Genomic DNA, 27,025 nt, shown 5'->3' on the forward strand with positions numbered 1-27,025 from the left:
GTCCAGGTTGAAAGTGAAGGCAACAGACCCCCAAGCTGGGTGAGTGGCTCTAGCAGATCCCAGGAACAACACCCAAGATCTTACTAGATTAATAAATGAATGAACCATACGCACAGAAGGATTAGATTATTAAAGTGTTTTTTATTTCTATACTTGGCTATAATTATTCTCACCGACACTGCTGTAAGACAGTTAAGAGTAAAGATAAATAGTTGAAATGACAATAAAGGTTTTGACCAGCAGGGGGTGGGGGGTTGTGTGAACATAAAGTCTCGAGAATGAAACCTGTTTTTAACCAATTGGACAGAAAGCTTCGAGGCTTCATCTGACCATCAGTAGTATCAATATTATCTTCAGACAACAATAAAACTATTTTAATAAAAACATAACAAAAGGTGTTGTGCCTGATCTTTAATCTCTGTTTCTGCAACATAAATCAGGAGCCAACACACCCACGTTAACTGATGATAGTCACAGTTTGATGTGCCGTGTGACAGCCGTATGCTCAAGGTAACATGACGTCAACGCAGTAGTCTGAAAACATTGACAGCTGCAGGCAGAGGTGTGTCTGATGTGTTAAACACCAAACTCGAAACACAAAATTGTTGAGCAGTCTAACATCCACTCTGAGTGTGCTGTAGTGTTTTTTTCTATCACACAAAAGTGTGTGGGAATCATAACAAAGGCAGTGAGAGCATTTATCAAACACTTTAACCCAGTGGTTCTGAAAGTGGAGGGGGCACGTAAAATAAAATAATTAAACCTTAAAGATGGTTAGTTTAGTGGTTTATTTTATTGCAGCCTGTAATTTTCTGCAGTTTATTTTTATTTGTTTAATTGTTTTTTTCCCCTTCCTCGTTGTTTTCTTTACTTTTGCACCTGTGGTTCAGATACTTGTAGACTAGGAACACTGGGTGAATGTATTTTTAACAAGCAAAGATAAGAAACACAAAACAAGTCACAGAAGGGTCTTAAAAACATGAACAAAAATGCTTTTAAAGGGGGCCCTAGCAAAAGAAGTTTGGGAACCACTGCTTTAACCTATCAGCGCAGACACCTTCAGCCTGTTCTTTGGGGTTTAGCGTCTCCTGATAAAATCACGTGCTCTTTACTCTTTTTTCAAATCTAAAACAAAACAAAAACAACAAGCACACAAATGCATGTTTAAAGACGAAATATTGACTGCGTTCTCCTGGTTTGTTAGCGGCTCCTGAAAAGCAAGTCTAGCACACATATCTTCGACCAACAGTAGTCAATCTGTGACACCAGTTAATCTGAAACACCGGAATAACAACAAAGTAAGTCTGTTTTATGGGACAGGTAGATTTTAATGGTTCCCTTTGCAGTTCAGACATGCCCAGGAAACGTATTTGTCAGAGAGGGCTAGATAAGGTCTCAGCTATGGAGTGTTACCTACCTCATTTGCTTTCGCTTTGCCTAGCGATTACACCCAAGATACTTTCACTTCACTTGCCATTGTTGGCATTCAGTGCACACCTGTGGAAAATTACGATGTGAGTATTTAATTTTTTATTTTCAGATTCTCACTCAGCATGACACACTTTGATCGTCATTTATGACCATAAAATTCCATATTTAACCTTCTGTGCAGATCTGAAATGAGAATTCTCTTTTATTGTCATTTTATGGCAAAGCTTTGTAATGTAAGCCACATACGTGTTGGCTTTTTTCTCACTGTTTGGTTCTGAAAGCCTGCAGCTCCAATCGACTGCACCTATAGTTCTGCAAAATTATGAAGTGAAACGAGTTTGGCTGGAAATCAACCCCATGTTTATTTTGTTTTAAAGGATACACGGCACACCATGCTAAGACTTATCACTTTTTCCGCTCATAGCTCTTTAGGAATCAAATGTGGCAGTTTGCAGATTTACGCCTGGTGACTTTCATGTTTATCAGCCTAGGAGTTTACATACCTTGGCTAAAATACCTATAAAGAAAGGTAGATTTCCAGTCATGATTTAACTGTTGTTTTAATAAAAAGCAACTGTGCGAAAGAGTTGGAAAATCAACACCACAGCTCAACAGTGTTTCAATATCAGAATCTGACATTGTTTCAATGTCAACAGTATTAGAAAATATAACGTCGAATCAATGTCAGGTTTCAACATTGATTCAATATCAAAACCTGACGCTGTTTCACTATTAAAAAAGGGTGCAAGGGTGACATTAGGTCAACGTCACACCTCAACTTTGATTCAATGACATCGCCTGATATTGACTAAACATTGTTTCAATGTCTCCTTGCTATCTGGGTTACGTGAAGTGCATGCGTGCATGAAGGATTTGTCCTCTCATAAGATTGCACAAACCCAGACATAGACTCACACCAGTCTGCTTGTTTAACCCTCAGCTCCCATCACTACCAAAAATGGCTCATCTCACTGAACTTTTCAAGTATGTGGACGACCACCAGGACCTGTATGTGCAGGTAAGATCACTCAGAAAAAACTATATAGTGCAGCTGCTTAATCATTACGTTTTTTGTATGATTGTCACTTGTTTTAATGGCTTATTGAGCTAACTGAAAACTGGACAGATTTGCAATTCCTTCACTTAAACTGGGATTATAGTACAGTTCCAGCTGTAAAACCAGTTTTCCTGATAAGAATCAGTGATATTACAACTGCTGCTCGAGTCAAATTTTGTGGGTCTAATGTCCTAAGAATAACTCATTGTGGCTCATTCTTTTGCAACAAGTAACTGCATGAAATAGTAAAAAACAAAAAGAAAAGAAAAGGGAAAAAAAAGATAAAATCTCTATAAAAAACCCATTTTAATGTCTTTAAATCCCTTTTTCGTAATTGTCCTCAGCGCCTCGCTGAGTGGGTGGGTGTCCAGAGTGTGTCTGCTTGGCCTGAGAAGCGCGGGGAGATCAAAAAAATGATGGAGATGGCAGCCAAGGACATCGAGAGGCTGGGAGGGACTGTGGAATTGGTGGACGTTGGCAAGCAGAAGGTCTTGCACTGGTTACATTTCTTAATGCATTAATGATTTGTATATTGCATTATCTTTTCTACTTAAATTTCACCATAAATGGACCTTGTTGTTAAACGGTCACTCAGATTAAGTTTCATTCATGCAGCTTCCCTCAGGAGAGGAGATCACCCTGCCTCCTATCATCCTGGGGCAGTTAGGATCACACCCAGCCAAGAAGACGGTGTGTATTTACGGGCACCTTGATGTTCAGCCAGCCAACATCAGTGACGGCTGGGACACAGAGCCTTTCACTCTGGTGGAGAAAGACGGTAAGAGGAGAATACTTTTGGTCTTTTACAAAACAACTCTGGAGATTTTTCTGAGCTGGAAAGTTATGTGAATAACTGAAGTCAGCTGGAACGCACTTTGTGCTTGTAAAAATAGATGAGAATGAAAACTTTAAGGCTACTGTATCCAGCTGTTTGTAAGTTACACCGGGTAGTTTTTGGTTTAGCAAAGTTATAATATCAAATATGGCTAAAAAAATGAGCTACAGTACTGTCCTGTAGATAGAATAGATGGCAAAACTAAAAGAAGAAGAAGAATTAATTTTCAGAGCAGCATAAAGGCAGTTTGTTACTATCAGAACATTCTAATAACCTGATGAGGACTCGGTGTTTTAGTGGTCTTAACTGAGATTACAGAAAACGAAAAAACAAATCCAGTCAGCAGGTTGGTAGTGCAGGATGACGAAGTGTGGAGTGAGGTTTGTAAATCCTGTAAGGTAGCATAACTAAGAGAAAACACGGTATCAACAAGCTTAACTATGTACACTGGGAACACTGGGTGAATGTATTTTTAGCAAAGATAAGAAACACAAAACGAGTCACAGAAGGGTCTTAAAAACATGAAAAAAGAAAGCTGTTGGCCTTCTTTAAGTTTTAAACTCTCATCCAAGAGACTTCTTCAATTCTAAAACAAATGGTTGTGTGTCTCAGGTATTTAACCCCTAATAGTTTTTCTCAGGAGGTTCTGAGGGTTGTTAATCATGCATCACATTAGCCAAGGTGTGAAGAAAACAAAAGATATGGGCCATTACCATCATATGAGGTAAGGTTGAGACCTTGACCGAACACTTCCATTTAGCAAAGGTTCAAAGATTGTGCAAAGGTTCACATGACAGAATTGTGAAACACACTCGGCAAAAAGGCTCAAGTGAGGCGTTTTCCTTTGTGAGTCATGACTGGTCCTTTATTTCACAGACTGCATTTGTTTGTGCACATAACTAAGTCACTGCAGCATTCCTGAATTGGTGTCTATGCTTTGTTATGCTCCACACAGTAATGCAAAAGCTGCACCTGAATAATTTCAACCCTTTAAGGCTTCTTTGTTTTATGTTAAACAACACAGATTGACTCTGTTGAGCACGATCTTACGGACTCTTTAATACTGTGTAGCACAAGGTAACCTAACCATTTTTTGCTGCTTTTTTAGATCTTACATATGTTGCATCATTTCAGTACATATTTGCATTTAAACAAACTTTTTTGATGGGACAGGTAGGACAGGTTTTTTTTTTCCAGCTAGAAAATTGAGCACACGTGGTCTTATGTGTTTTCTGGTGAGAGTCAGATGACACAAAATGCCACATCCTCTTCCCGCTGTCTCATTCCTGCCTGCTCAGCTGTGTTAGTGCTGCTTATGTCACATTTTACAAAACCTGCTGCATATCATGCAGATCATTTTTTGTATCATAAACAAGGATTTCATATCATTAACCCTAACCTCCAAGTTTAAAATCAGGGCCTGTGGTGTGCTGACTATGTAATAAACATAACCTTAGAAACATTTTTCAATGCCAATAATTTCTCATTAAAACCTTGAAACTGAAACAAAGTTTTCTTTTTGTAGGTAAGCTCTATGGAAGAGGATCTACTGATGACAAGGGTCCAGTGTTGGCCTGGTTTAACTGCATTGAAGCGTATCAGAAGATCGGAAAGGTACAGTTACTGCCAGATTTAAGCTGGCCAACAAAAGGTGTTTCAAGTTCAGATAGTTTAAAGATGATATGATATTTTAGTGTGTCCTAAAGAATCAACCCTGTGGCCTGACATGCTAAGATGGGCTTGTTTGAAAACTAAATTGAAATTACTGACAGGAGTATATTGAGGTGTGAATTTTTATTCCAGTATCTGAAAATGTATACCATTACTTCTTATCAAGGTTTTTATTTTGTTTTTGTACAGTGATGATAAAGCAGAATAGCTACTATACAGCACTATTCTAAAAGGATATGTGGGTCATTTGTATCATTTTAAAAATATGATTTTAGCTTGATCTGTTGAGTTTTTCCTTACTTGGTGCTTTCTGATATGGCTCTCTGGATCTTCTGATAATTAGAGTAAATCTATAGCAGGAATTTCATTAATGGGTGTTTAGTCAGAACAAATAAATCCCAGCTGGTGAATGTACAGTATTTATTTTTAAACATGCATTCCTGCTACCTGCTATTCACATTTATTCAGTGGAGCACCCACAATTTCATTGTACATGTACAATGATAATAAAGTGCTATTCTATTCTATTCTATTCTATTCTATTCTATTCTATTCCTGTGTTAAAGTACACCACTGCAGATCGTTTGTTGTCAAGAGATTATTTCAACTCTAGAAAATGAGCCTGAATTTTTTTCTTATGTATCTCTCTTCTTGTTGCAGGACCTTCCCATCAACATCAAATTCTGCTTCGAGGGGATGGAAGAATCTGGATCTGAGGGTCTGGATGATCTTGTGTTTTCTAGAAAGGACACTTTCTTTAAAGACGTGGACTACATCTGCATCTCTGACAACTACTGGCTGGGCAAGAACAAACCCTGCATCACCTACGGCCTGAGAGGAATCTGCTATTTCTTCCTTCAGGTGAAGTCCTGTTGGATTACTGTTGGTGGGGGGTGGGGACAGTGTTTTATTATCAGAAGGGCATACTTGAGCTTTTCGTGTTTTTTAAAATAATGTTTTACATTCCAACCTCAAGGTGGAGTGTGCTGAAAAGGACTTGCACTCAGGGGTGTTTGGTGGCTCTGTTCATGAGGCCATGACCGACCTCATCGCACTTATGGGCAAGTGAAGCTGATAATTGTGATTTTTGGTCTCACCGACCTTATTTTACAGCAGTTTAGAGTTTTAATCATGTGTTTGTGACTTCCTGCACAGGCTCCCTGGTTGACAAAAGGGGTAAGATTTTGGTTCCTGGGATCTATGACAGTGTGGCGCCTCTGACAGCAGAGGAGCAAAAGCTGTACGAGAAGATCGACTTTGACTTGGATGAGTACTGTAAAGATGTGGGGGTTGACCAGCTGCTGCATGACACAAAGGCAAAGAAATTATTTATGTTGTTCGCATCACTCATTGGTGGAAATGTGCTGTTTAATTTTGGGTCATTCACACTTTTTGAACCTATTGTTCTTTATTTCTTCCACCATAGGAACAAATCCTCATGCACCGTTGGAGATATCCTTCTCTTTCCCTTCATGGTATTGAGGGGGCTTTCTCTGAAGCAGGAGCCAAGACGGTTATTCCTCGCAAGGTCATCGGCAAGTTTTCCATCCGCCTTGTGCCTGACATGGATCCCAAAGTTGTGGAGAAGCAGGTAAACAATGTGATAGGTAACAATGATGGCATATAGCACTCACCTAAATAATGTAGCAGAAGTCGCTCTGTATCTCTGCCACTTATTGGTAGTTTGTTGCTCAGATGATTTGCTTAGCCATGCTTTTTTAAAGAAGTCCGTGAAACAAACTGCAATGTATAAAATTGAGAAATATTATGAATATATTATATTATGTAGTAAAAAACTGTGGAGGGATTTAATGTGAATGAAGGTAAGTTTATTTAGACAGAAAACCAATATCACAGATCATAGCATTAAAATATACAGGCAAACCAACCAATCAAGTCACTTTCTTTTGCCTTACCTAATACAGTTCAACCCTTTGCACACATAGTGTTTTTTTTTTAAACTGACTCTGAATTAACATGACAAAGAGATTTAGTTAAGTTTTACTACCTAAATCTGAACCTGGATTGACTGTGGGCCACTTGGAAGTAGCCACATGATTAGCTTCAGTTTGTTTCTGCATAAAAGCTCCAACAAGTCTAAGTTATCTTCCCCTCTTCAAGGTCATCGATCATCTGCAGAAGAAGTTTGCTGAACTGGGAAGCCCCAATAAACTGAAAGTGAACATGGGCCACGGGGCCAAAGCCTGGGTCTCAGACTTCAACCACCCACACTACATGGCAGGGAGAAAGGCCATGAAGACAGGTACAAGGACTTAATGATAAAAGCTGTTAGATTAAAGAGGGAGTTCACTCAATCTCCCCCATTTCTTTTATTTTGCTAAAAAGTCTAAATCAGTTCTGTGTTTTTTGTATTGCAAAAGTGTAAAACACGTTCCCCTGCAATGGTACAACTGACTTTCTTACAGTTTACATGTTGATACTTTTTCTTTAAGAGGAAAATATTTTTTCATGTTTCAGCTCCTGTCCTCGGTAGATGTTTCAGGACATTAAAAACAAAGACAAGCAAATTTTATAAGTTTTTTGTTATATGCATGTTTTTGTGAAACCTTTTAAGTCTTTTTCAGATATTTTCACTGATAGGAGTGTATCCAGTTTTGTTGTGATGAAAAAAGTCTTATCCTCCTCGTTGTGCTGTAGTCTTCGGGGTCGAACCTGATCTGACTCGCGAGGGCGGCAGCATCCCGGTCACCCTGACCTTCCAGGAGGCCACAGGCCGTAATGTCATGCTGCTTCCTGTAGGGTCCTCTGATGATGGAGCTCACTCTCAGAATGAAAAGATCAACAGGTTGGTCACAGCTCACACCGTTTCACTTCTTTTGAAATGTGGAACAAGTAGGAACTATTGATAAAATGGATGAAATATTGCAGTAAAAGAAGAGGATCATGTTTGTCATCTCCAGATTATTTCTGTTCTAAACTTAATGACAGGTAAAGTGAGTTTTTTAATTATAAACCATTATCATCGCTTTATTTCTCCATTTTCAGATCAAACTACATTCAGGGAGTCAAGCTGCTGGGAGCATATTTCCATGAGGTCTCTCTGCTGGAGTGATTTGATGGTGTCTCATAATGACAGGTGTAATATATGCTCGTCCTTCATGTCAGACCATAAACTTTGTGGGTTTACCTTTCACAATGAATGGTTTTATACACCCTGCTGATAATAAATGTGTCTTTCTTACTTTATTTGAGTTGTTTTTCTTGTCATTTCATGATGTAACAAGATGTACTTTTGATGCAGTGCACTGCTTACCATCATAACCGACTATAACAGGGTAAAATGTTGATAAGCTTAATTTAGAAGCTGTCAAATGTGATTGAGGCATCAGTGATAGCAGCATGACCAAAGGCTGGTACTATTTGGCGATGGAGATGGTTGTGTCAGGAAATATCAAGCTCATAAATAATGAGACTTCCATACTGGATCATTTAGGATTAACAACAACCACCTTGGTGCTATTGGCCAACAGGGTGTCCGTGGAAACTGTGATGCTGTTTTCCAAAGACAAGAGGAAAGAGAAGGCGGAAAGCATGTTAGGAGGCAGCAAGAGAGAGAGAAGAAATGGAGCTGCAGGAGGAATAATGTTAGACCTCAGATGAGGTTCATCATACAATGTGACAATAAGGTCCACAAAAAACAAAACAAAAACAAAATAAAAAAAAAAATAAAAATAAATCTGCCTCTCTATCTGGACTGTAGTTGTTACGCATGTGGTCAGGATTTGATGGTAAAGTAGTGTTTTGTGTTCCTCTGGACACAGAGGAGGTGAGCTGTTTGTAATGAAGTAATGAAATAGTTTGTAATGAAGCAGCCCTCCTCTGGATGAATCCTGCCATGTCTAAAAACTGAAATGATAGAAGTCAAAATTTACTAAAGAATAAAGGTGCAGGTAAGTATCCTGCAGGAAAAAAATTAATTTAGAGAGAGAGAAGGAGAAGATGCAGGAAGGAGAGCGTTGTAAATGTTATACAAGAACTTATGAAGACGTTCAGACATATATTCTTTTATATTCTTTAATTCAGTCTGATATATTAGCTATAAATGAACAATAAAAGTAAACTTGCCACTGTGGTGAAACGAGTTGTGAAACAAACAAGGGTCAGTTACTTAAACCAGTAGCACTTGATGTCTGCTTTGAGACATTGCATTAATTCATTATTACTATTTTTTTTTATATGCCTGAAGTCCTGACAATTATAATAACAAAATGCGCATCTTATAGAAATTTCATGTTTACAGTATAATGTATCCCATAAACAGGCATAGATCAAAGAGCTGAGTCCTTTTAAACTGTCCATGTCTCTTTAATGAAGGCGGGTCAAAACTAAGCGGAAGTGCCTGCTTGACAAATGAGGTGACGAGTTTTAAGAAATTTGACGTTTTGCAAGATAAATGTACGTGCTTCACAGCTATGTATTGAAGGCGCTGTTGTTTCATTGCTATATTTTCATTTCATCATTAATGATTAAAAAAAATAATACTTGAACTCAATAGTTTGACACCAAAAAAGCAATTTTGTGGGATCGGAGGATACAGGAAAGAACCTGGCAACACAAGCTGACTTCCGGCGCGGGAAAATCGTAAACAACACAGCGGAAGGAGCTTTGATAGTTACTGTATACTTCACAAAAATGTCTTCATGTCATCTGCCATACTGGCAGAGATGTTAATTGGAGTGAGAAGAAGCTAAAGCAGCTAATAGAGGATAAAAATATAAGCTTACGCTGCTACTTTCTTTGAAAAAAGAACAATAACGCCAATGTTATAACAAAAACTCCCGACAGCAGTTTGAAAACAGCCCTGTCCACCTCAGCATGGATCGCTACAATGACGTGAAAGTTTTGCTGAAAAACTGGGAGCAGGGGTTTGTCAAAGAGCACAAGAGAAAACCCAACAAGGTGAGTTAACTGTTAACAACAACGAGCTTTGTTAGCATGCTACCTGTTTTAGTATTATTGTTTATGAACGCTGAATGGTACATTTTTCAGGAGGACATTGATCGGGCTCCAGAGGAGACCAGAAGTGAGTGCTCGCCATCAGTATGAATTTCCAGCTGTAGTGTAAATAAGCGAAGAAGATTATGATTTATTTGGTGTCTTCCTTGCAGACTTGTATAAAGAATACCGCAGCTTAAAACAAGCCAAAGAGAACAGCAATGAGGCCGCCAATGGGCATACTCACAGCCAAAAGGTAATGAGGAGGCTCTCTTTGTGTCCATCGTTGTCTGACGTTTGTGTTTTAATCTCAAATGTAATAAATATCTAACATATCTGAACAAATCTCTCAATGAGGCTGTTGCTTTGTTTTCTGTCTCTGTCTATGAAGGAGTCAGACTGTTGGGGTTCCCACTTGAACCGCAGTGCATTGCCGACATCATCTCCCAAACTGACATCCCAGGACAGAGACAGTCTGAAGGCGTCTTCTCAGTATTATGGCCTAAAGCTTAAAAACAACTTGTCTTCAGTCAGTAAGGTGAGAATCACCACACCTAATTCAACTTGTTGTGCTAAGACTGATTTGCCTGCAAAAGGACCATATTCACTTGTTGATGACCATCTGTGAGGATGATGACATTAACCAGTGGTAGTTAATTTCATTTTCCCTACATGTTGTGTTGTGATACAAAGATAATGCAAATGATAGAAATAATTTAAGGCTAATTTTTTCAATGATTTCTATCATTTCCCTGGATTACATGTGGACAGAAAACAATAAAATAAACTAATGAGATATTGAAATTAGGAAATTACCAAAGTAGCCATTATATAATAATGTGTTTGTTCTGCTGTTATTTATTTATTATTAATGAAGGAGAGGCCTGTGTCACTGAAGAAAATGCACCGTCCTGGTCGGCTACCTCTGGACTCCTTGAAAGATGAACAAACTATAAGAACAAAGAGCGTCACTTCTCCTGCTGCCACTGCCAAGACCACAACCACTGACTCTGAATTCAGTCCCTTTTCACCAAGGTAATTAGATCAAGGAAAATAATTTCATTTCATGTTAACAATAAGTGTTATTCAGTGATAAGTAAGTTATTTTGTGAGCATAGATGCTAATTTACTTTTGGACCAAAGTGATGTGCTGTTCTTTCTTAAGAGCCGAGCAGCTGTATTTGGAATTAAGAAAGGGAGAGTGAAAGTTGGAAATCCTTTATACAAGAATAGAAAAGATAACATAGACGTGGATAACTGTTTCTAAATCCTTTAATGAAAAAAATGACTTTAATTTAGTGATGGTTTTCAGTTTGTGAAAGCTTTTAGCTCATATGGATTACTTATATATATAACCAGAAAATAAGGAAAAGGAATTAATTTTAATTTATACCCGAGATACTATTTCTCTCATTTTTATTATAAAAATTTGATTGCTTTTGTTTTTAACACTACTATTAGGATGAATGAATTGCAAAATAAAGCAGTTTGGATATTGGAGAATCCAATATCGTCTTTTACTTTTGAGTGTTCAAGCAAGATGGTTACTAAGTAGTTGTTTTGCTTGTGCCACTTTAAAAAGCTTGAATAATGTGACTTTGTGATGATTTATGTGAGCCCTCCTTGTTATCACGTCTTTGCTTACAGAATGAATCCTTGCCTGGGATCTCTGGCTTCAAAGACGCTCCAACCAGCAGAGCCTGAAGAGCCGTTTCAACCATTTGAAACGTTCAGACAGGACAATGATGAAGCTGCAGATGCTGCTGGTAGCTGTAGCATTGGCAAAGACACTAGTTCACAATTCACTACCTCTGCTTTAAGTCCTTCTCCCATCAGATCCTCCACCCTGTTGTCATCCTTATCCCCTGAGCGAAATTTACGGGCTTCAAAAGTAGGAGCCAGAACTATGGGAAGTGAAACTAAAGGCATTTTAGGAGATGTAAAAGAAAATGCTGAAACATCAAAAACTCAGAATAGAGGTACCGATTCTGCAGGTGGTGAAAGTGTAATTGGCTTTAACGGAAGTCCACAGATTTGTGGAGGTTTCAGAGGAGGCAGAGGCCTTGGAGCAAGGCCTTCTCCTGCCAGCAGGCTGAGCCTTGTGGACAGGAAGTGGCTAGAGAGGTGTCAGGTGTTTGGAGAGATGGGAGCAGAGGAGAAGCCTGGAGCAGGCAACCAGGAGATGAATGTGGAGCAACGAGGGATGGCAGAAAAGGGAGAAAAATTAAAAGGGGAAATGCAAGGAGTCGAAAGAGAAGCAAAGGAAGAGATGGATATAGAGAGAGAAAGACAGGAGTCATTAGAAATGGGAAGAGGTAAAAAGTCTGAGAGTGTAACAGGGGATAAAATAGTCACTACTAGTGCTACAAACTCTGGAAAAAGCAAGAAAGAAGGGGTTGGCAAAGAGAAAAGGAAGGGACAGGAGGAGATGGAAAGAGGGCAGACATCACATATAACAGCTGATGATGACAATGAAAGCAGTCCAAAAACTAAAGCTTCAAAAAATAGGAGGAAGAAGAGGCAGCGAGAAGTGGGTGACACGCAGGGAAACACTACAGAAGAAGGAGGAGTAAAAAAGAGACGGAGAGGTGGTAGAAAGAAAGAGGAGAGCTCTGACGTTAGCCCCAGCTCAGCTCACGGAGGAGCAGGAAAGAAAAAGAGAAGCAAGAGAAAAGAAGGTGATGGAGAGGGTGAAGGAGAGGAAGAAACCAAGGGACCAAAAAAGGCAAGGGGGGATTTGGAGGGTGCATTGTATGTCTTATTTTAAGCTTATATAAGATTATCTGATGTAGCTTTGCTTCTGTCTAGATGCCCCAAGAGAACTTGTTTGGAGACATAGAAGAAGAATTTGGAGTTAACAAAATCTATCGGGCACAGTCTGCTAGAGCCAGGTAGGACAAAGTGCATGTGAGGAAAGCAGAATGTCTTTGAAAGGTTTCTACATGTGTTTGTTTTCCTGTTTTAACAGAGTCGCAAAAGGAGCCGAGGGTAACTTTGTGAAAATAAACCTGAAGAAGAAATCTCATGTCAAAGGCTATGCCCTGAGAGGGATTGCTCTGCGCAGACAGGTATATTACATTTATTTATTTGTTTGTGTGTGTGTGTGGTTATCATTGTGCATGAAAGTTTAAGGCCTATTTTTTTAGGTTTACATATCAAAAAGAAGTGAGAAGAAGCGCACACTTTCTCAAAGAGTTTATGCTTATATCATGTATAACACGTCCTTGTTATAATACAAACTGAGTAATTAAAATGCATTTTTTTATATTTTCTTGGTGTCATAAATGTCTTCTTGGTGTTGCAGTTGTACATGCAGAAGTTCCAGCTGAAGGGAGAGCGTTTCGGTGGAGGTGGGGGATATTTTGGCAGAGGAAGATGGGGGGGCTTCAGAGGGGGTTTCAGAGGGGGCCTCAGTCGACAGGGTGACACCTGCTACAAATGTGGAGGGACCGGACACTGGGCTATTGACTGCAAAGGGCGAGGTGATGCAGGAACAACAATAACTATTATTAAACGCATATCTCACCTTGTTGTGATTCCTTCAGAATGCTCTAGACAGTCCTTAGTGTCGTCAACACGGCAGTCACACCCATAGTAAGAGGAAGTCAGTTAGCAAAAAGATTACTTGTAGGGAGGGTGGCTGTAAAGAGAGAAGAGCTCTCTTCAAAGCTCCAGCGACGCCCTTCAGTTCGTCTTTTATCTGAAGGATGACGGAGTTGCTCTGCTAGAGTCCAAAAATAAAGTTTCAGAGCTGGAAATCAGCATCACAGGTCTGTTAAAAGTTTTGATATGTTTTGCAGCCCCTCCACCTCCTGTTGCTGACGAGAAGGCGGTTGAGGAGGAGCCGTTTGAATTACCCACCCTGGAGGAAGTTGCCAGGGCAACTGGGACACTACAACCTCAGCCACAGGGTACATCTGTTGACTTGATTGCATGCCGCTCTCTGACAGAACTAGTCGGCTTATGCATGACTGCATAGTTCCAGTGTCATAAATGCACTGTTTAAGTTTTACTTTGTGCATCATATTCATGACATTATGTGAAATTTAGTTTTATCTTTTATCTGGTTAATAACTGTTCTTACTTTACAATAAGAGCAGTTATTAACCTTATGTTTTCTACAGCTAACACATAGACTGGAGGTGTATGTTTACATCTGCTCATTAATGGAAAAAAGTTTTTAACACTTTGTTCATGTAAATTTGTGCACATTTATTTTTAGAGCTTAAATTTGAGCTGTTTTAAGTAACGAAGCTGTCAAATACAGATGTTTTGTGTTCCTAAGTCGTGCGCGTTTAGACCCTGATGCGTTTGTGTGTTCCAGTGGCAGCATCCACTTTTAAAGAGGAGCAGAATGATCAGGAAAAGGAAGTGGACAGTAAGCGTAAAGATGAAGTGCTGCTGAATGTGATTCGCCCCGATTATGAACGACCTCCTCCTCCTCCACCCATGGAGCCGCTTTATGAGCTCACAGAGGATGGAAAAGTCCAGGGTAAGGACTGCACACTGATCTCATGAAATCTGAAAAATAGACATACAGTACACTGGCCTAAGAACTGATTTTTCTCTTTATATTAAGAAACACATGAAGATGTTTATTCGGCTCTAAGAGATCTTGGCTATCAGTCATTTCGACCAGGACAGGAGGAAGCCATCATGAGGGTCCTGTCGGGTATGTAGTGAGCACACTCATGAGCTCATCGGCACACACTCATTTGCTAATTTACAATCTCTCTGTACATGTTTGTGTGTTTCCACCTTTAGGTCTGTCTACCCTCGTAGTGTTATCAACAGGGATGGGCAAATCGTTGTGCTACCAGCTCCCAGCTTACCTCTATGCTCAGAGATCCAAATGCATCACTCTGGTCATATCGCCTCTCGTCTCTCTAATGGACGACCAGGTAAACACTTGTACACCTGATGGCTGTAGGCACAGAGCAAATCTAATTTCTCTAAACTAATGATAGAGTTGAGAATGTATTTGCTGAATATCTTTTTGTGTTTCTGTGCAGCTGTCTGGCCTGCCAGCCAAGCTGAAGGCGGCCTGTATCCACTCCAATATGACAATGAAACAGCGAGAAGCAGCGATAGAAAAGGTAAAAGGAAGTGCATCAAGAATAAGATATGAGTGAGACTGAGCCACGTTGATTACAGCTTCTTTGTTAATGTCATTGAAAAATGAACAGCCTCTTATTGGATCCATGAATCCAGTCACACTAGATGCAAGTCTTTCTTCTCCTGCAGTCCCAGTTCTTTGGCTGGGATGCAAATAAATGGTTTAAGATAGTTAGTCATACAAACATATTTATTTATTTTATTTTTAAATATTCTGCGACACTCAGATGCCCTTTTTTATGCCAGTGTGAATACAAATATCCACATATGGTCTTAAATCAGATAGAGTTGGAATTTCAAATCAGTCAGATCAAGGTGTGTGCAGATGTGGTCCCAGCTCCATATGCTCGCACACCTCTGCACAGAAGTAACAGCTGTTTTCTCCACAAAAAGTCAAAATGTGTAGTTTGTCCCTCCTCATCTTTCTGCTTGCGATTTGCCGACTTCTACAGCACCTTATCTTCTAATTTCAGGCGTGAATTAATTGACTTCTATGCTTATTTGAAACTTTACTATATCATTGATTATTTTCCGTTCATACCTTGTATTCACCTCCTGCTATTTTTCCAGGTGAAGTCAGGCCAGGTATGTCTGCTGCTGCTCTCTCCAGAAGCCCTTGTTGGGGGAGGAGGTTCAGGTTCAGGGTGTCTTCCTTCTGCTCAGGAGCTCCCTCCTGTGGCCTTCGCCTGTATAGATGAAGCTCATTGTGTCTCAGAGTGGTCCCACAACTTCAGACCCTGCTACCTAAGACTCTGCAAGGTGGGTTGATGATTTCTGGAGATAATTGTACTCTAACACAAGTGATGTTAATTCTGCTACTTGTTCAAACAACTCACTGTGTTGAACTTTCCAGTTTGAAACAAGTAAAAAGTTCTGTCAAATTTATGTAAACTGGCTTCTTTAGAACAGTGGTATCACTCTTGATTATCTCTTTAAGTCTTTAATACAGTGCTTGTTTGTAGGTGTTACGAGAGCGTCTGGGAGTACGATGCTTGCTAGGACTCACAGCTACAGCCACTCTGTCCACTGCTCTGGACATTGCTAAACATCTGGAAATCAGTGATCAAGCCGGCATTGCTGTCAGATCTGCAGCTGTGCCTCCAAACCTGAATCTTTCTGTGTCCACGGATAGAGAAAAGGATCAGGTCAAATGAGTGTTTTTGTGTCCTGACTGACATTTATTTGTGGATTTTTAGTAGTTCTAGATCCAAGAGTCCTTCTCTTACTAAAATGAGTTTGCAATGTGTGCAATTGTCGTCTTAGGCTTTAGTCTCCTTGTTGAAAGGTGATCGGTTTGGTTGTCTTGACTCGATCATCGTCTACTGCACCAGAAGAGAGGAGACGGTGCGTGTGGCGGCACTTCTCCGAACCTGCCTTCAAGGGGTGCTGTTAAAAGAAAACAAGAAGAGCAGCAGCAGCAGTCGGTCAGAAAACAACCCTGTAGGGCAGAGAAAGAAAGAACTGGGTAAGTGTTTTTTAAAAATGTGATTAATTAAAAACTAGTAAGGAGAGAGTTGATATGGCGGGGGAACAAGTGAAATATGTATGTGGAGCCTATGCTGTGTTATGGAAATCTGTGGTACATAACTTAAGATAACATTAATTACAGGTGAAGTCTATTTCCTTCAGTCTCCATGACTTTGTGGTTTTGTCCTTTATGTATTTAGCTCGGAAGAAGATTCGTAAACCACTGAAATGGCAGGCTGAATCGTACCACGCCGGCCTGTCGGGGTCAGAGCGGCGACGCGTGCAGAACAACTTCATGTGCGGAGAGCTCAGGATCGTGGTGGCCACAGTGGCGTTTGGCATGGGCCTGGATAAATCTGACGTTCGTGGTATCATCCATTACAACATGCCTAAGGTGGGCAGTGCTCGGATCTATCCTGACTCGTGTCTCCTCATACTGGACTTGAAAATACATTAAATATTTTTTAACTTTCTCTTTTAGTCTGTTTTGGGGCATCTTATCCTGTTTTTCTTGTTGACAGAGTTTTGAGAGTTACGTTCAGGAAATTGGGAGGGCAGGAAGAGATGGAGAGCCGGCTCACTGTCACCTTTTCCTGGACCCGGAGGTGAGTCTTAAAATTGTGATTACTTTCTTCATTACTGACGTCAATGATGTAGTTACAGAAAGCAGTACTGATGCAGTGGGATTGCAGTTCTTGGAAAAAATAGGTCTTTGTACACATTTGTTGTGATGGTCGACTGTGCTTAAGAAATGAACTTCCTCAATGTCAGCTGGCAATTTCAAACAAATCCCGTTTTAAATACTTTATAAATAATGATCTTTGGGGGCGTTCTGTGTCGGTGTAGATAAAATGACCCCAAATAAACCAGAGAGAAAGTGGAATCATGAACCTTCTGTCATATTCACAATCAGTTTGTAATAAAATGTTTGTGTAAGTAAGAGAGAGGAGTTGAGATGCTCCCGGTCATAAAGGGATGGACATGGTCAGCACAATACACATGTAGACTGTAGTGTTTAAGTGATTCTCAGTGGGTAATGAGAGGTCCAAAATGTGCCATGAAAATATCACACTGTTACACCACCAACAATCATCTTTCTTCTCCATTCTGGTGCTCTGTTTGAACTTCAGCAGGTTCCAACCGAACGTGTGCATGTGAAAAATGCATAGAGTTGCTGTCGTGTTGAGTGTGATTGTCTGATGATGAGATATTTGGACTGACAAGGAGCAGTACAGGTGAACCTAATAAAGTGACCAGTGAGTGTATATTGCATATACGAATAATATCATGTCATTCTGTGTGTGATTGTAGGGTGGAGACCTCCATGAGCTCCGTCGCCATATCTACGCAGACACAGTGGACTACTATACGGTGAAAAGACTGGTGCAGAAAGTTTTCCCAGCTTGCAAATGTAAACAGATACACCAGAAACAGCAGGAACTCTTCAAGGTAACTCCTCCTTCATCTGTCTGTGAGTGTGTTTTAGCCTGAAGAAATGTCTTTGTCTGTAGAACTCAAACTTTCTGTGAAGTAAAGGACTGTGTGTCTGTGTGTTTGTGTAGGATGTTGAAGACTCTGAGCTGTTGGAGGTGATGGATGTGTGCGATCAGGAGAGCAGCATGAATTCTTCTGCTCAGCAAGACATGTCAGACAAAGATGAATCACAACCTGCTGCTGCACCTGTAAGTAAAGTGGGAACTGGTCTCTGATCGCTTCACACAATAGAGAAATTTAAACAAAAAAATAATGAAATGCTAATTTCATAATTACTTTTTTAGTACATAATTTTTTTTGGTAATATGACTATTTTTACTGCAAGGAATCAGATCTCAGTTCTGCTGGGCTAGCCATCCGAGAAGACAACGATAAAAGAGAGGAACGAAATGAGGATGAGATGAAAAAACAGACAGAAGACCAGAGAGATAACCGGGAGAGGGACCAAGAAGAAGAGCGCTGTGATTGGCCCAGAGAGCGAGTCTGTCACACGCACGAACGAGCGATTCCCATCCAAGAGACCATCGAGGCTCTGGACATCACGGAGGAAGGTGAGTGGAAACGTACACTAAAAAAATCACATTGATTGATAAGACAGTAAAATGAACAGGTGTAGGCTGATTTGTACACGGAAAGCACATTAGCATAAATCTTTAAACATTTTAAAAATTATTTCTGACTCGAGGTTAAGACAGAATTTAAGCCTGATCTCATCCACGCAGGTTGTTTAGTGGCTCGTGCGCTGAATCCGCTGAAAGCAAAAGGCCAAAAAGCTAAAGCCAAAACAGTTTGATGACCAGATTACGCTCAAACAGATGAATTTAGAAAACAAATAAAATGATACAACTGGAGCAAACGTTGCATTAAAATAAGAAAACCATCTAATAAAATCACTCGTATTTATTCTTATCTGGTTTAACAGAACAAAACAAATCGTGTAGATTACAGAAATTCAACCTAAATTTCCCAAGAAACACTCTAAAATCCAGCAAACAACAACTACTCCCAGTGTTTTTGAAATTTTAACATTTTTTATGTTTTTCCAGGTGTGGAAACGCTGCTCTGCTATCTGGAGCTGCACCCACAGCGCTTCGTGGAGCTGCTCCACCCCACTCTGTCTGTGTGTAAAGTCAGCTGCTACGATGGGCCGAGGCAGCTCCAGAAAATCACTAAAATGTATGACAACGTTGGCCGGGCACATGAACGTGTGCGTCTGTGATTGTAATGTTACTGTTAAGACGTCTTAAACTTGTCTTTTCTCTGCAGTTGTCCTCCGATCGCTGTGGTGTTGGCCAGGCGGCGGATGGCGGGCGAGCGGGTGGAGCAGTGCGACCAGCTTGAGTTTGATGTTGTCGAGGTCGCGGACACTATGGGATGGCAGCTCCCTCTCGTGAAGAGAGGACTCAGGCAGCTGCAGTGGAGCACCGATAGAGGTTTGTTCATGAGTTCATGTTTGCTTTGTTTTCATTTAGTATCGATTTAGTATCCACACATTCACAGCAATAACAATCCAGGCAGTCGCCATGGAAAATGTTTCAGGGAGGATCTCAGCCCTTATAAAGTCTGAAAATGTCTTTAACATACATTTAGTAATAGAAGACCTTAAAAAGTATTAAGCTGCCTTGAATTCGGTTCAGAAGGGTCTCACATCACTGAGAGTATGAGAGGCGGAAACGGGCTGCCATAGATACTTTTACTGTACCTACAATTTTCCTGACATCAGTTTGTGTTCTTAAGACAATCTGACCTTTTATATGTATTTTCCTTGCAAGTGTAGTTTAATTTAAAGTTTTACTAAAAGCCCATAAAAAGTACAACTTGCTTATACATGTAGGGATGCCCTGTTGCCTTCTAACGTCAGTGTCACTCTCTGATCGACCCTCTGTGGTTTTAGGGTCTAACCTTGAGTCTAAATTTAGTTCTGTGAGATGCTTGTTGGATGTCTCCCTTCTTTTCCTGCTGGGCTGCAGTAGAAATAATCAGTCAAAAATGCTTTTGTTTCAGCTGGGGGACGTAGCGGCGTCCTCGTCGAATTCTCCAGTCCTTCGTTCTACTTTCGTTCCTATGGCGACCTGAGCGATGAGGAGATAGACAGAGTCTGTCAGTTCCTCCATAAACGAGTGCAGGACCAAGAGAGAACGCAGCTGTACCAGCTGACGGCCTGTTTTAAGGCCTTCAAGAGGTACGCTAAGCTTTTTTAATTATCCGCTGATTTTATGGATTATCCACTAATTAAAACAAACACATTCTTAAATAAGATCTAGCCTGTTTTCCAGTATTGGCTAGCTTTGACCGTTTGTCTTTTTGCGTGCAGTTACCCTCTGTCTGCTTTGGTGTTTGACTTTGTGTTTGCTGTGCTTCAGTGTTGCCTTCTGCAGCGTACTGTCCTGTGTAGACGATCTGGACGAGAGCCGCAGTTTGCAGTTAAAAAGCCTTCTGTCCGAGTACTTTGATAAGAGGCGGGACGGGGACCACGCTCTCAAACCTTTTGATCTCGAGGAGCTCGACAAATATAAGGTTTTACAAAGACAAATAATGTAGAAAACTTTTCAGGAGTTGTAGTTAACGTGAAGTCTGTGAACGATTCGGCTTACCTCTGTATGTTTTAGCTGTTGGACTGGGAGGATCAAATCAGAGCCGACATCAGAAGTTTCCTCTCCAACCGAAGTGACGAGAAGTTTTCTGGAAGGGCTGTCGCTCGTATCTTCCATGGCATAGGTGAGGACGCACATGCGCACACACATTTACCTGCATAAGCGCAGGTAGTTTTTTTTTCTTTTTCTTTTTTTGGACCAGAACATTTTTCTCTCCAACCCTTCTCACTGAAGTACTTCATGCTTTACAATAAATGTGGAGGTGTTTGCTTGTTTACATTCACCTTTACACATATTCAGAATGTATCCTTTTAAATGGCACCAAATTATCCAACTTAAAAAAGCTGAAGCCTGTCTGCTGTGAATAGTTGGTCACAGATTTTTTTGTTTGTCAGAACATCAACTCCAAAGCAGCGAACCTATAAACCTCTAGAGGTCGTTAGAGAGCTAATTTAGGACTTTTCAGTTTTGCTGAGATTTTAATAGTTCAAAGTGTACAAACATAAGCTAGATAGCGTCAGAAAATTGTTGCTATAGATTATCTGTCAAGGCATGGAACAAAATTACTTATGTGTTATGTAAAAAAAGAGAGAAAAAAGGTTTTGAGAGGCCTTTGTGTTGACCTGTCAGTGTGTTCAGGCTGTATGTTGTACTGGATGGACTCCCTCCTCACTACAACTGTAAACTGGGATAAATAGCTAAGAAAATAAGGAGCTGAGAAGTTTGGGGGCTCGGGAGATGACTTGCGTTGGAAGTGCCAAACAGTTTGAGATTCACTGTGCTCAGCTAATCACATGTTCACTTCTCAGCTGACCAATGGGCTCTTTATTTCAAAAGTCTAACTCCCTCCTTACACTTATCTTTTATCTTTAATTTATATAAGTTCTCAGAAAGAACATGATGTTTATAACATATCTTTTTAAGAACCCAAAGCGTTTAGACAAAAAACCTCGTGAACAGGTGACATTTTAACTACTTGTTGAAATTTCCAAAGCCGGGGCGTTACAAATCCCAGATGGGAACAGTCCCCACATAAGGACTGAAGACTTTCTGTGGGGACTCGAGAGCACGACTTTATCAGGAGAATTCGGAGTCTGGGATGGGGTGTAGGGGAGGAGAAGTTCTGATAAGTGAGGAGAAGGATTTTTAAAGAAGATATAGGATCTGACTTGATGCAGGTAAGATCTCTGGCAGCTGACTTCTGAACATACCAAAGAGGACACCAGTGCAGTGATGTAGACGAGAAAGTTATGAAGACCTCCATTAGGGTTTCAGCTGTACAGTCTGACACTAACCTGAATCTGGATTTATGCAAGAGTGTAATAACCGCAGATACAGGGATAATCGCTCTCACATTTTCCTACATTTGAATTTTATTTTACTCTTTTGGGATTCTTTGGCTGTCAACCTGAAAAAAGGTTGAGGTGGCACGTTTCTATTAAAATAAGTTTTATCCAGCACCTCCCAGAATTATAGACCTTGATCTTTAGCCTTCCTTTTGTTATTAGCCACAGTTAAACACAGCTAATAATAGTAATTGTGCATTGATATTTAACTAAGGAGAAGTTGACAGTGCGATTTATTTCTCATGTATGAATTTCACTGTTTGGCCTTTGATCCATCAGCTGTGGATGTTGAAGTAAAAACTTCTATAAACTAACGCTAAATAAATCCAACCTGTGTTTCAGGCAGTCCGTGTTATCCGGCTCAAACCTACGGCAAAGACAGACGTTACTGGAGGAAGTACATCCAGTTTGACTTCAACCAGCTCATCAGACTGGCCACTCAGGAGATCATTCGCTTCAAGTGATCGACCAGATGGTCCTATCTTTTTTTTTTTTTTTTTTTTTTTTTTTTAACGTACGTCTCATTTGTTTGTATACAAAAACTAAATAAAATATATTTTTGTATCTTGGTCTTTGAGATGCATTTATTTAAAAAATAGGACAACCACAGAACAAATCTGTGGTCAGTAAACATAAAACCTCACATGTCTGTGAAGGTTCTCAGTCATTCAGGTCATCGTAGTCAAAGGAGCTTGCAAAGAAAAGCGTCTGGACTTCTTTAAGTTGCTTGAAGATGTTTCACCTCTCATCCGAGAAGCTTCTTCAGTTCTAAGGTCAAATGGTGGAGAGTCACATTGAAGAGAACGGCAAACTCAACATCGAAGTTTACCGGAAGCCCACACACACGGACCAGTACCTCCTCTTTGACTCCCATCACCTTCTGGAACACAAACTTGGAGTAATCAGGACCCTACACCACCGGGCAGAACATGTTCCCTCTAAGCCTGAAGGAAAAAAGAAGGAACACACACATGTAAAGGAAGCACTCAAAACGTGCGGCTATCCTAAATGGGCGTTCTTAAAGTCAGCAAAGAGGCACAGAAAAGAAGACCAGACACCAGCGAGGGAGGATAAGAAGGACAGACGCAACAACATTGTCATCCCCTATGTAGCCGGTGTATCAGAGAAACTCAGGAGAGTTTTCTCCAAGCATGACATCCCGGTGCATTTCAGACCCAGCAACACGCTCAGACAAAAACTGGTTCACCCGAAAGACAAAACGCCAAAACACAAACTTAACAATGTGGTGTATGCTGTACGGTGCAGCGAGGAATGCTCAGACCTCTACATTGGAGAGACCAAACAGCCACTTCACAAGCGCATGGCACAACACAGAAGAGCCACCTCCACAGGACAAGACTCAGCAGTCCATCTGCATCTTAAGGATAAAGGACACTCTTTCGAGGATGCCAACGTTCACATTTTGGACAGAGAGGACAGATGGTTTGAAAGAGGAGTGAAAGAAGCCATCTATGTCCACTGTGAGCGACCATCTTTGAACAGAGGCGGTGGTTTACGACACCAACTCTCTGCCATCTATAATCCAGTTTTGAGTTCCCTTCCCAGACGCCTTAACACCCACTCACATCCTGGGCCATCTGACCTCAGGAATTCGCATGATAAGGTGGGGCCAGGTTTCACAATGAACACACCTGAAACTCTGGCTGATAGGGCTTTGGAGTTGACGTCACGCCGCAATGCATTGTGGGAGCGCGGCACCATTTTCGGGGTCTACGAATCAAATCAAACACACTGTGTTGGAACAACGATTACAAGATGCTTAAAAGCAGCTCAAACGAGAATGGACTGTATAGAGACCGATTGCGTCCAGAGGCGAAGCAGCGGTACTTGCAGAAAATAGCGTGCATTGGAAATGTGGACCCGTATGAAATACGGCCGTGGAGTAGAAACCCTGAAGACCAACCGCTATTGACGTAGCCTGACATATTTCATACCTTATCTGTGGAGTCAGCGCGTACAAGTCGTCATTCAAACAAAGGTAAGTCAGCTCGAGTACTGCGAGTGAAATGCGTTTGATTTCCCTGCAAACATTCACATTAGTGCAGCATAAATTCATTCATGAGGGGAAATTACAGTGAGAACATGTGGAGGCTGTTAGGTGGATAACATAGTGAGTTCAGTGCATTGATGTGACACTGTCCTGAAGGATTTAGTTATTCTCTATGGTTAAAGAAATTGCAATGATTTATTAATGTTTATTATAAATAATTCTAATTATACATCTTGCTTCCATATTTGTATCCTGTGTCACTAAAAATACATTTTATTTTAGTTTTATACATTGATTAATGACCTGCAGAATCTCCTTATCATATTAAGTGATTCATAATTGTCACTTTATGCTTTCTCCATCTCTAAAGTGATGACATCCTTGCATTACATACTTTAGGTTCATTTTCTGCAGGCAGGTTTCTGACAGAGAACAGACAGATTTAGACTATAACCTGCAGCGTTCTATAGATGGACACATAAAGAAATGCATAATTACATGTATGTGCTAACTTTGTAGACACTTTGTTACATTTATGATAAAGTAGATAAAACACATTTGTGTCGGCCTTGGCTCATAGTTCTTGTCTTTAAATGAACTTTGTCTGTGTGTGTTTCAGGTGTTGCTCTCTCAAAGACTGAATGAACCAGCATTGCAGCCATGGGTCACTGTGAGCATCACAGGGAAGGTTGAAGTCGCCCACTGCAGCTGTATGGCCGGAGTCGCAGAGCCCTGCACCCACGTCGCTGCTCTTCTGTCTAAAGTAGACGGAACAGTGTTGATCCGTGGCACAAGGACTGTTACAGATGAACCTGCATACTGGGTTTTGCCTGGTAATATGACCAAGATACAGCCAGAGGTTGGCCATAAGAGAGACGACTTCTCTTCAGCTGCCCAAAAAAAGGCTCTTGATCAAAACATAAACAGACCATCTGTAGTGACCGGTAAAAGGAGCCGTCCCCAAAACAGAAAAATCCCACCTGCTACTGTGGAGGAGTTGTCACTGCTATAATGCCATGTTTTATCTAGGGGTCTAGATTTATGCCTGTAGTGCACTGCTGTGTAAATAATTTGCATTTACTGAATATGTACTGACTGAGTCCCACTGTTCAAAAGTTGAATAAAGAAACAAAATAATTTTGCCTTTTTTTTTTTTTATTAAAACCACTTTATAGAGCATCACATCAGTAACAGTGTAAAATCCATATCATTTACAGTTTACAAATGACAAAATGTTTACACCAAATCACGAGTGTTTACATGATATCACCCACTACTAACGTTACTTTATTTACTGTATCTTTTGAAAAAATAACAGCACAAGACTTAAGAACATTTAACAGGAGCAGGTTTCATTTTTCCCTGGTTTTACTACCACACTGTTCACTAAACGCAGCAAACCTTCACCATCTTATCCAGAAGGGTCACCTCTTCACCCTCACATGGAAGAAGTAATCTGATTGGCATGGTGGTTTGTTTGAAGCAGGTCCCTTGTGTAGCGCTGGAACCCAGTCATGATGTTTCATCCATTTCATCGGCTGGTTTGCTGCAATAATGGCAAATAATTAGCAACTCTATAAATAGAAGGTAGTTCTGCAAAATCACTCAGTAGGATGTTTGTTCTAATTTGCTATGAGCTCAGAGCGCATCGAAAATGAAACTAATAGGCTATAAAGAGTGATATGAACATATAGAACTTACCGGAATGAAAATGTCTGGAGCACCAACAGATATTTGGAGATGGAAGAGAACTGCACGTCAGCTCGTCTCACAGCTGCTATCCAGGCTGGACGCCTTCGTTTGCTAACATCGATACACGAGCTGCTTCCAGGTTGGGAAAGAATGAAAAGATAAACCATTTTCAACCTTATTCTCTTGCCGGTCGTGCGATCGAACATTGCAGCCGACCACACAGCAAATACGAACCGTGGCTGTTGTGTGTGCTCCCTTTTCACTTGCGCTAGACCCCCAAAATGGCGGATCGGGCCAAAATCCTTTCCACGCCCACCCCCGTGACATCACGCTCCAAAGCCCTATTGGGACCCACACCCAGTTTCACACCTTGGCTCAGGCGATTAGAGGATCATCGGGGGGTCCTTTTGTCCCTCCGTGGGGGGAAACTCCCACTAGGTTTATATCTGGGACTCTCCACCATTTGACCTTAGAACTGAAGAAGCTTCTCGGATGAGAGGTGAAACGTCTTCAAGCAACTTAAAGAAGTCCAGACGCTTTTCTTTGCAAGCTCCTTTGAATAAAACCCCACAGGTGAGGAAAATAAAATCCATGACCCAGAAACGAACTGACATAAGGAAGTAAAACTTAAAGTGTGGGATTTTGTGCTGTGTGTGCATGAATATTACTGAACAAAATTTTTAAACATGATAAGAATAACAATTATTTACTTGACTGAAATTTATTATGACCCAAATTTAAGGGGATTAGTGAAAAGGTGAGCCACTTTCTGAACTTGTGTTCCTTTTCCCCCAGTTTTTTTTATTGCCATTGTTAAAACTTTACTCCACTTCAGGAGATGCACATAAAGCTTTTGAGCTGTAAACATTTAGATTACCTGGTTAGTGGAAATGTTTTGGATTTTTTTTTTGTTTCACTGTAAATAGCAACAAGTATTTAAATCTCTTTTTGTAGCTTAATTTTTCCTACCTGCTGCTTAATCTATAGGCATCAGAGATGTACCGGCCTTCTCTTGAACCACTTGGTGAGCAAGTGAATCTGTGTTGGTGTGATGAGCATCATATTTCTTTAAAAAAAAGAAGAAGAAAAAAAAGAAAGCTGAAAGCTCAAACAGGCTTATTAGAGTGAGGTAAGTGAAACAGAGCCAGCAGTGCTTGGGTTTCTTTATTCATTGTACTTCCACCGTGCACGTACCTGATTTAACTCGATATCTTGCACGAAAAAGATGCAGCTTTTGTAGTTTTGCCTCTGTACTAACCGAAACAATCAAGAAGTGATTGACATGCAGGCATTCAGCTTTACTTTGTGAGGTTTACTAATTACACACATGCTTTCTTTTTTCCAGAAGGTCAAAAG

At 40.5% G+C, this 27,025-nt stretch overlaps 2 protein-coding genes across 2 annotated transcripts; both read left to right on the plus strand.

The window, feature by feature from the left end:
- Window positions 1-1,445: 1,445 nt before the first annotated feature.
- LOC146549185 (cytosolic non-specific dipeptidase-like) lies at window positions 1,446-8,201 on the plus strand. The gene is made up of 12 exons (XM_085261812.1): window positions 1,446-1,514; window positions 2,372-2,449; window positions 2,833-2,976; window positions 3,104-3,266; window positions 4,849-4,937; window positions 5,655-5,855; window positions 5,971-6,055; window positions 6,150-6,310; window positions 6,421-6,585; window positions 7,116-7,257; window positions 7,653-7,800; window positions 8,001-8,201. The coding sequence occupies exons 2-12, from the start codon at window positions 2,390-2,392 to the stop codon at window positions 8,065-8,067; spliced, it is 1,425 nt and encodes a 474-aa protein (XP_085117938.1). The 5' UTR covers window positions 1,446-1,514; window positions 2,372-2,389; the 3' UTR covers window positions 8,068-8,201.
- A 1,332-nt stretch (window positions 8,202-9,533) lies between these two features.
- recql4 (RecQ helicase-like 4) lies at window positions 9,534-22,547 on the plus strand. The gene is made up of 28 exons (XM_085262951.1): window positions 9,534-9,914; window positions 10,005-10,038; window positions 10,124-10,206; window positions 10,342-10,488; window positions 10,828-10,985; window positions 11,598-12,675; window positions 12,759-12,841; window positions 12,919-13,018; window positions 13,255-13,432; window positions 13,751-13,861; window positions 14,275-14,442; window positions 14,530-14,622; window positions 14,715-14,851; window positions 14,963-15,046; window positions 15,636-15,824; window positions 16,028-16,210; window positions 16,329-16,530; window positions 16,733-16,926; window positions 17,054-17,137; window positions 17,844-17,981; window positions 18,095-18,214; window positions 18,352-18,577; window positions 19,073-19,202; window positions 19,293-19,459; window positions 20,031-20,208; window positions 20,390-20,543; window positions 20,636-20,744; window positions 22,309-22,547. The coding sequence occupies exons 1-28, from the start codon at window positions 9,831-9,833 to the stop codon at window positions 22,428-22,430; spliced, it is 4,734 nt and encodes a 1,577-aa protein (XP_085119077.1). The 5' UTR covers window positions 9,534-9,830; the 3' UTR covers window positions 22,431-22,547.
- The last annotated feature ends 4,478 nt before the right edge of the window (window positions 22,548-27,025 follow it).

This window comes from Mchenga conophoros, linkage group LG22 (genome assembly GCF_057382185.1).
Source record: "Mchenga conophoros isolate Kocher_MC1m ecotype Shallow Benthic linkage group LG22, M_conophoros_male_GT1.1, whole genome shotgun sequence".
Classification (NCBI taxonomy): domain Eukaryota; kingdom Metazoa; phylum Chordata; class Actinopteri; order Cichliformes; family Cichlidae; genus Mchenga; species Mchenga conophoros.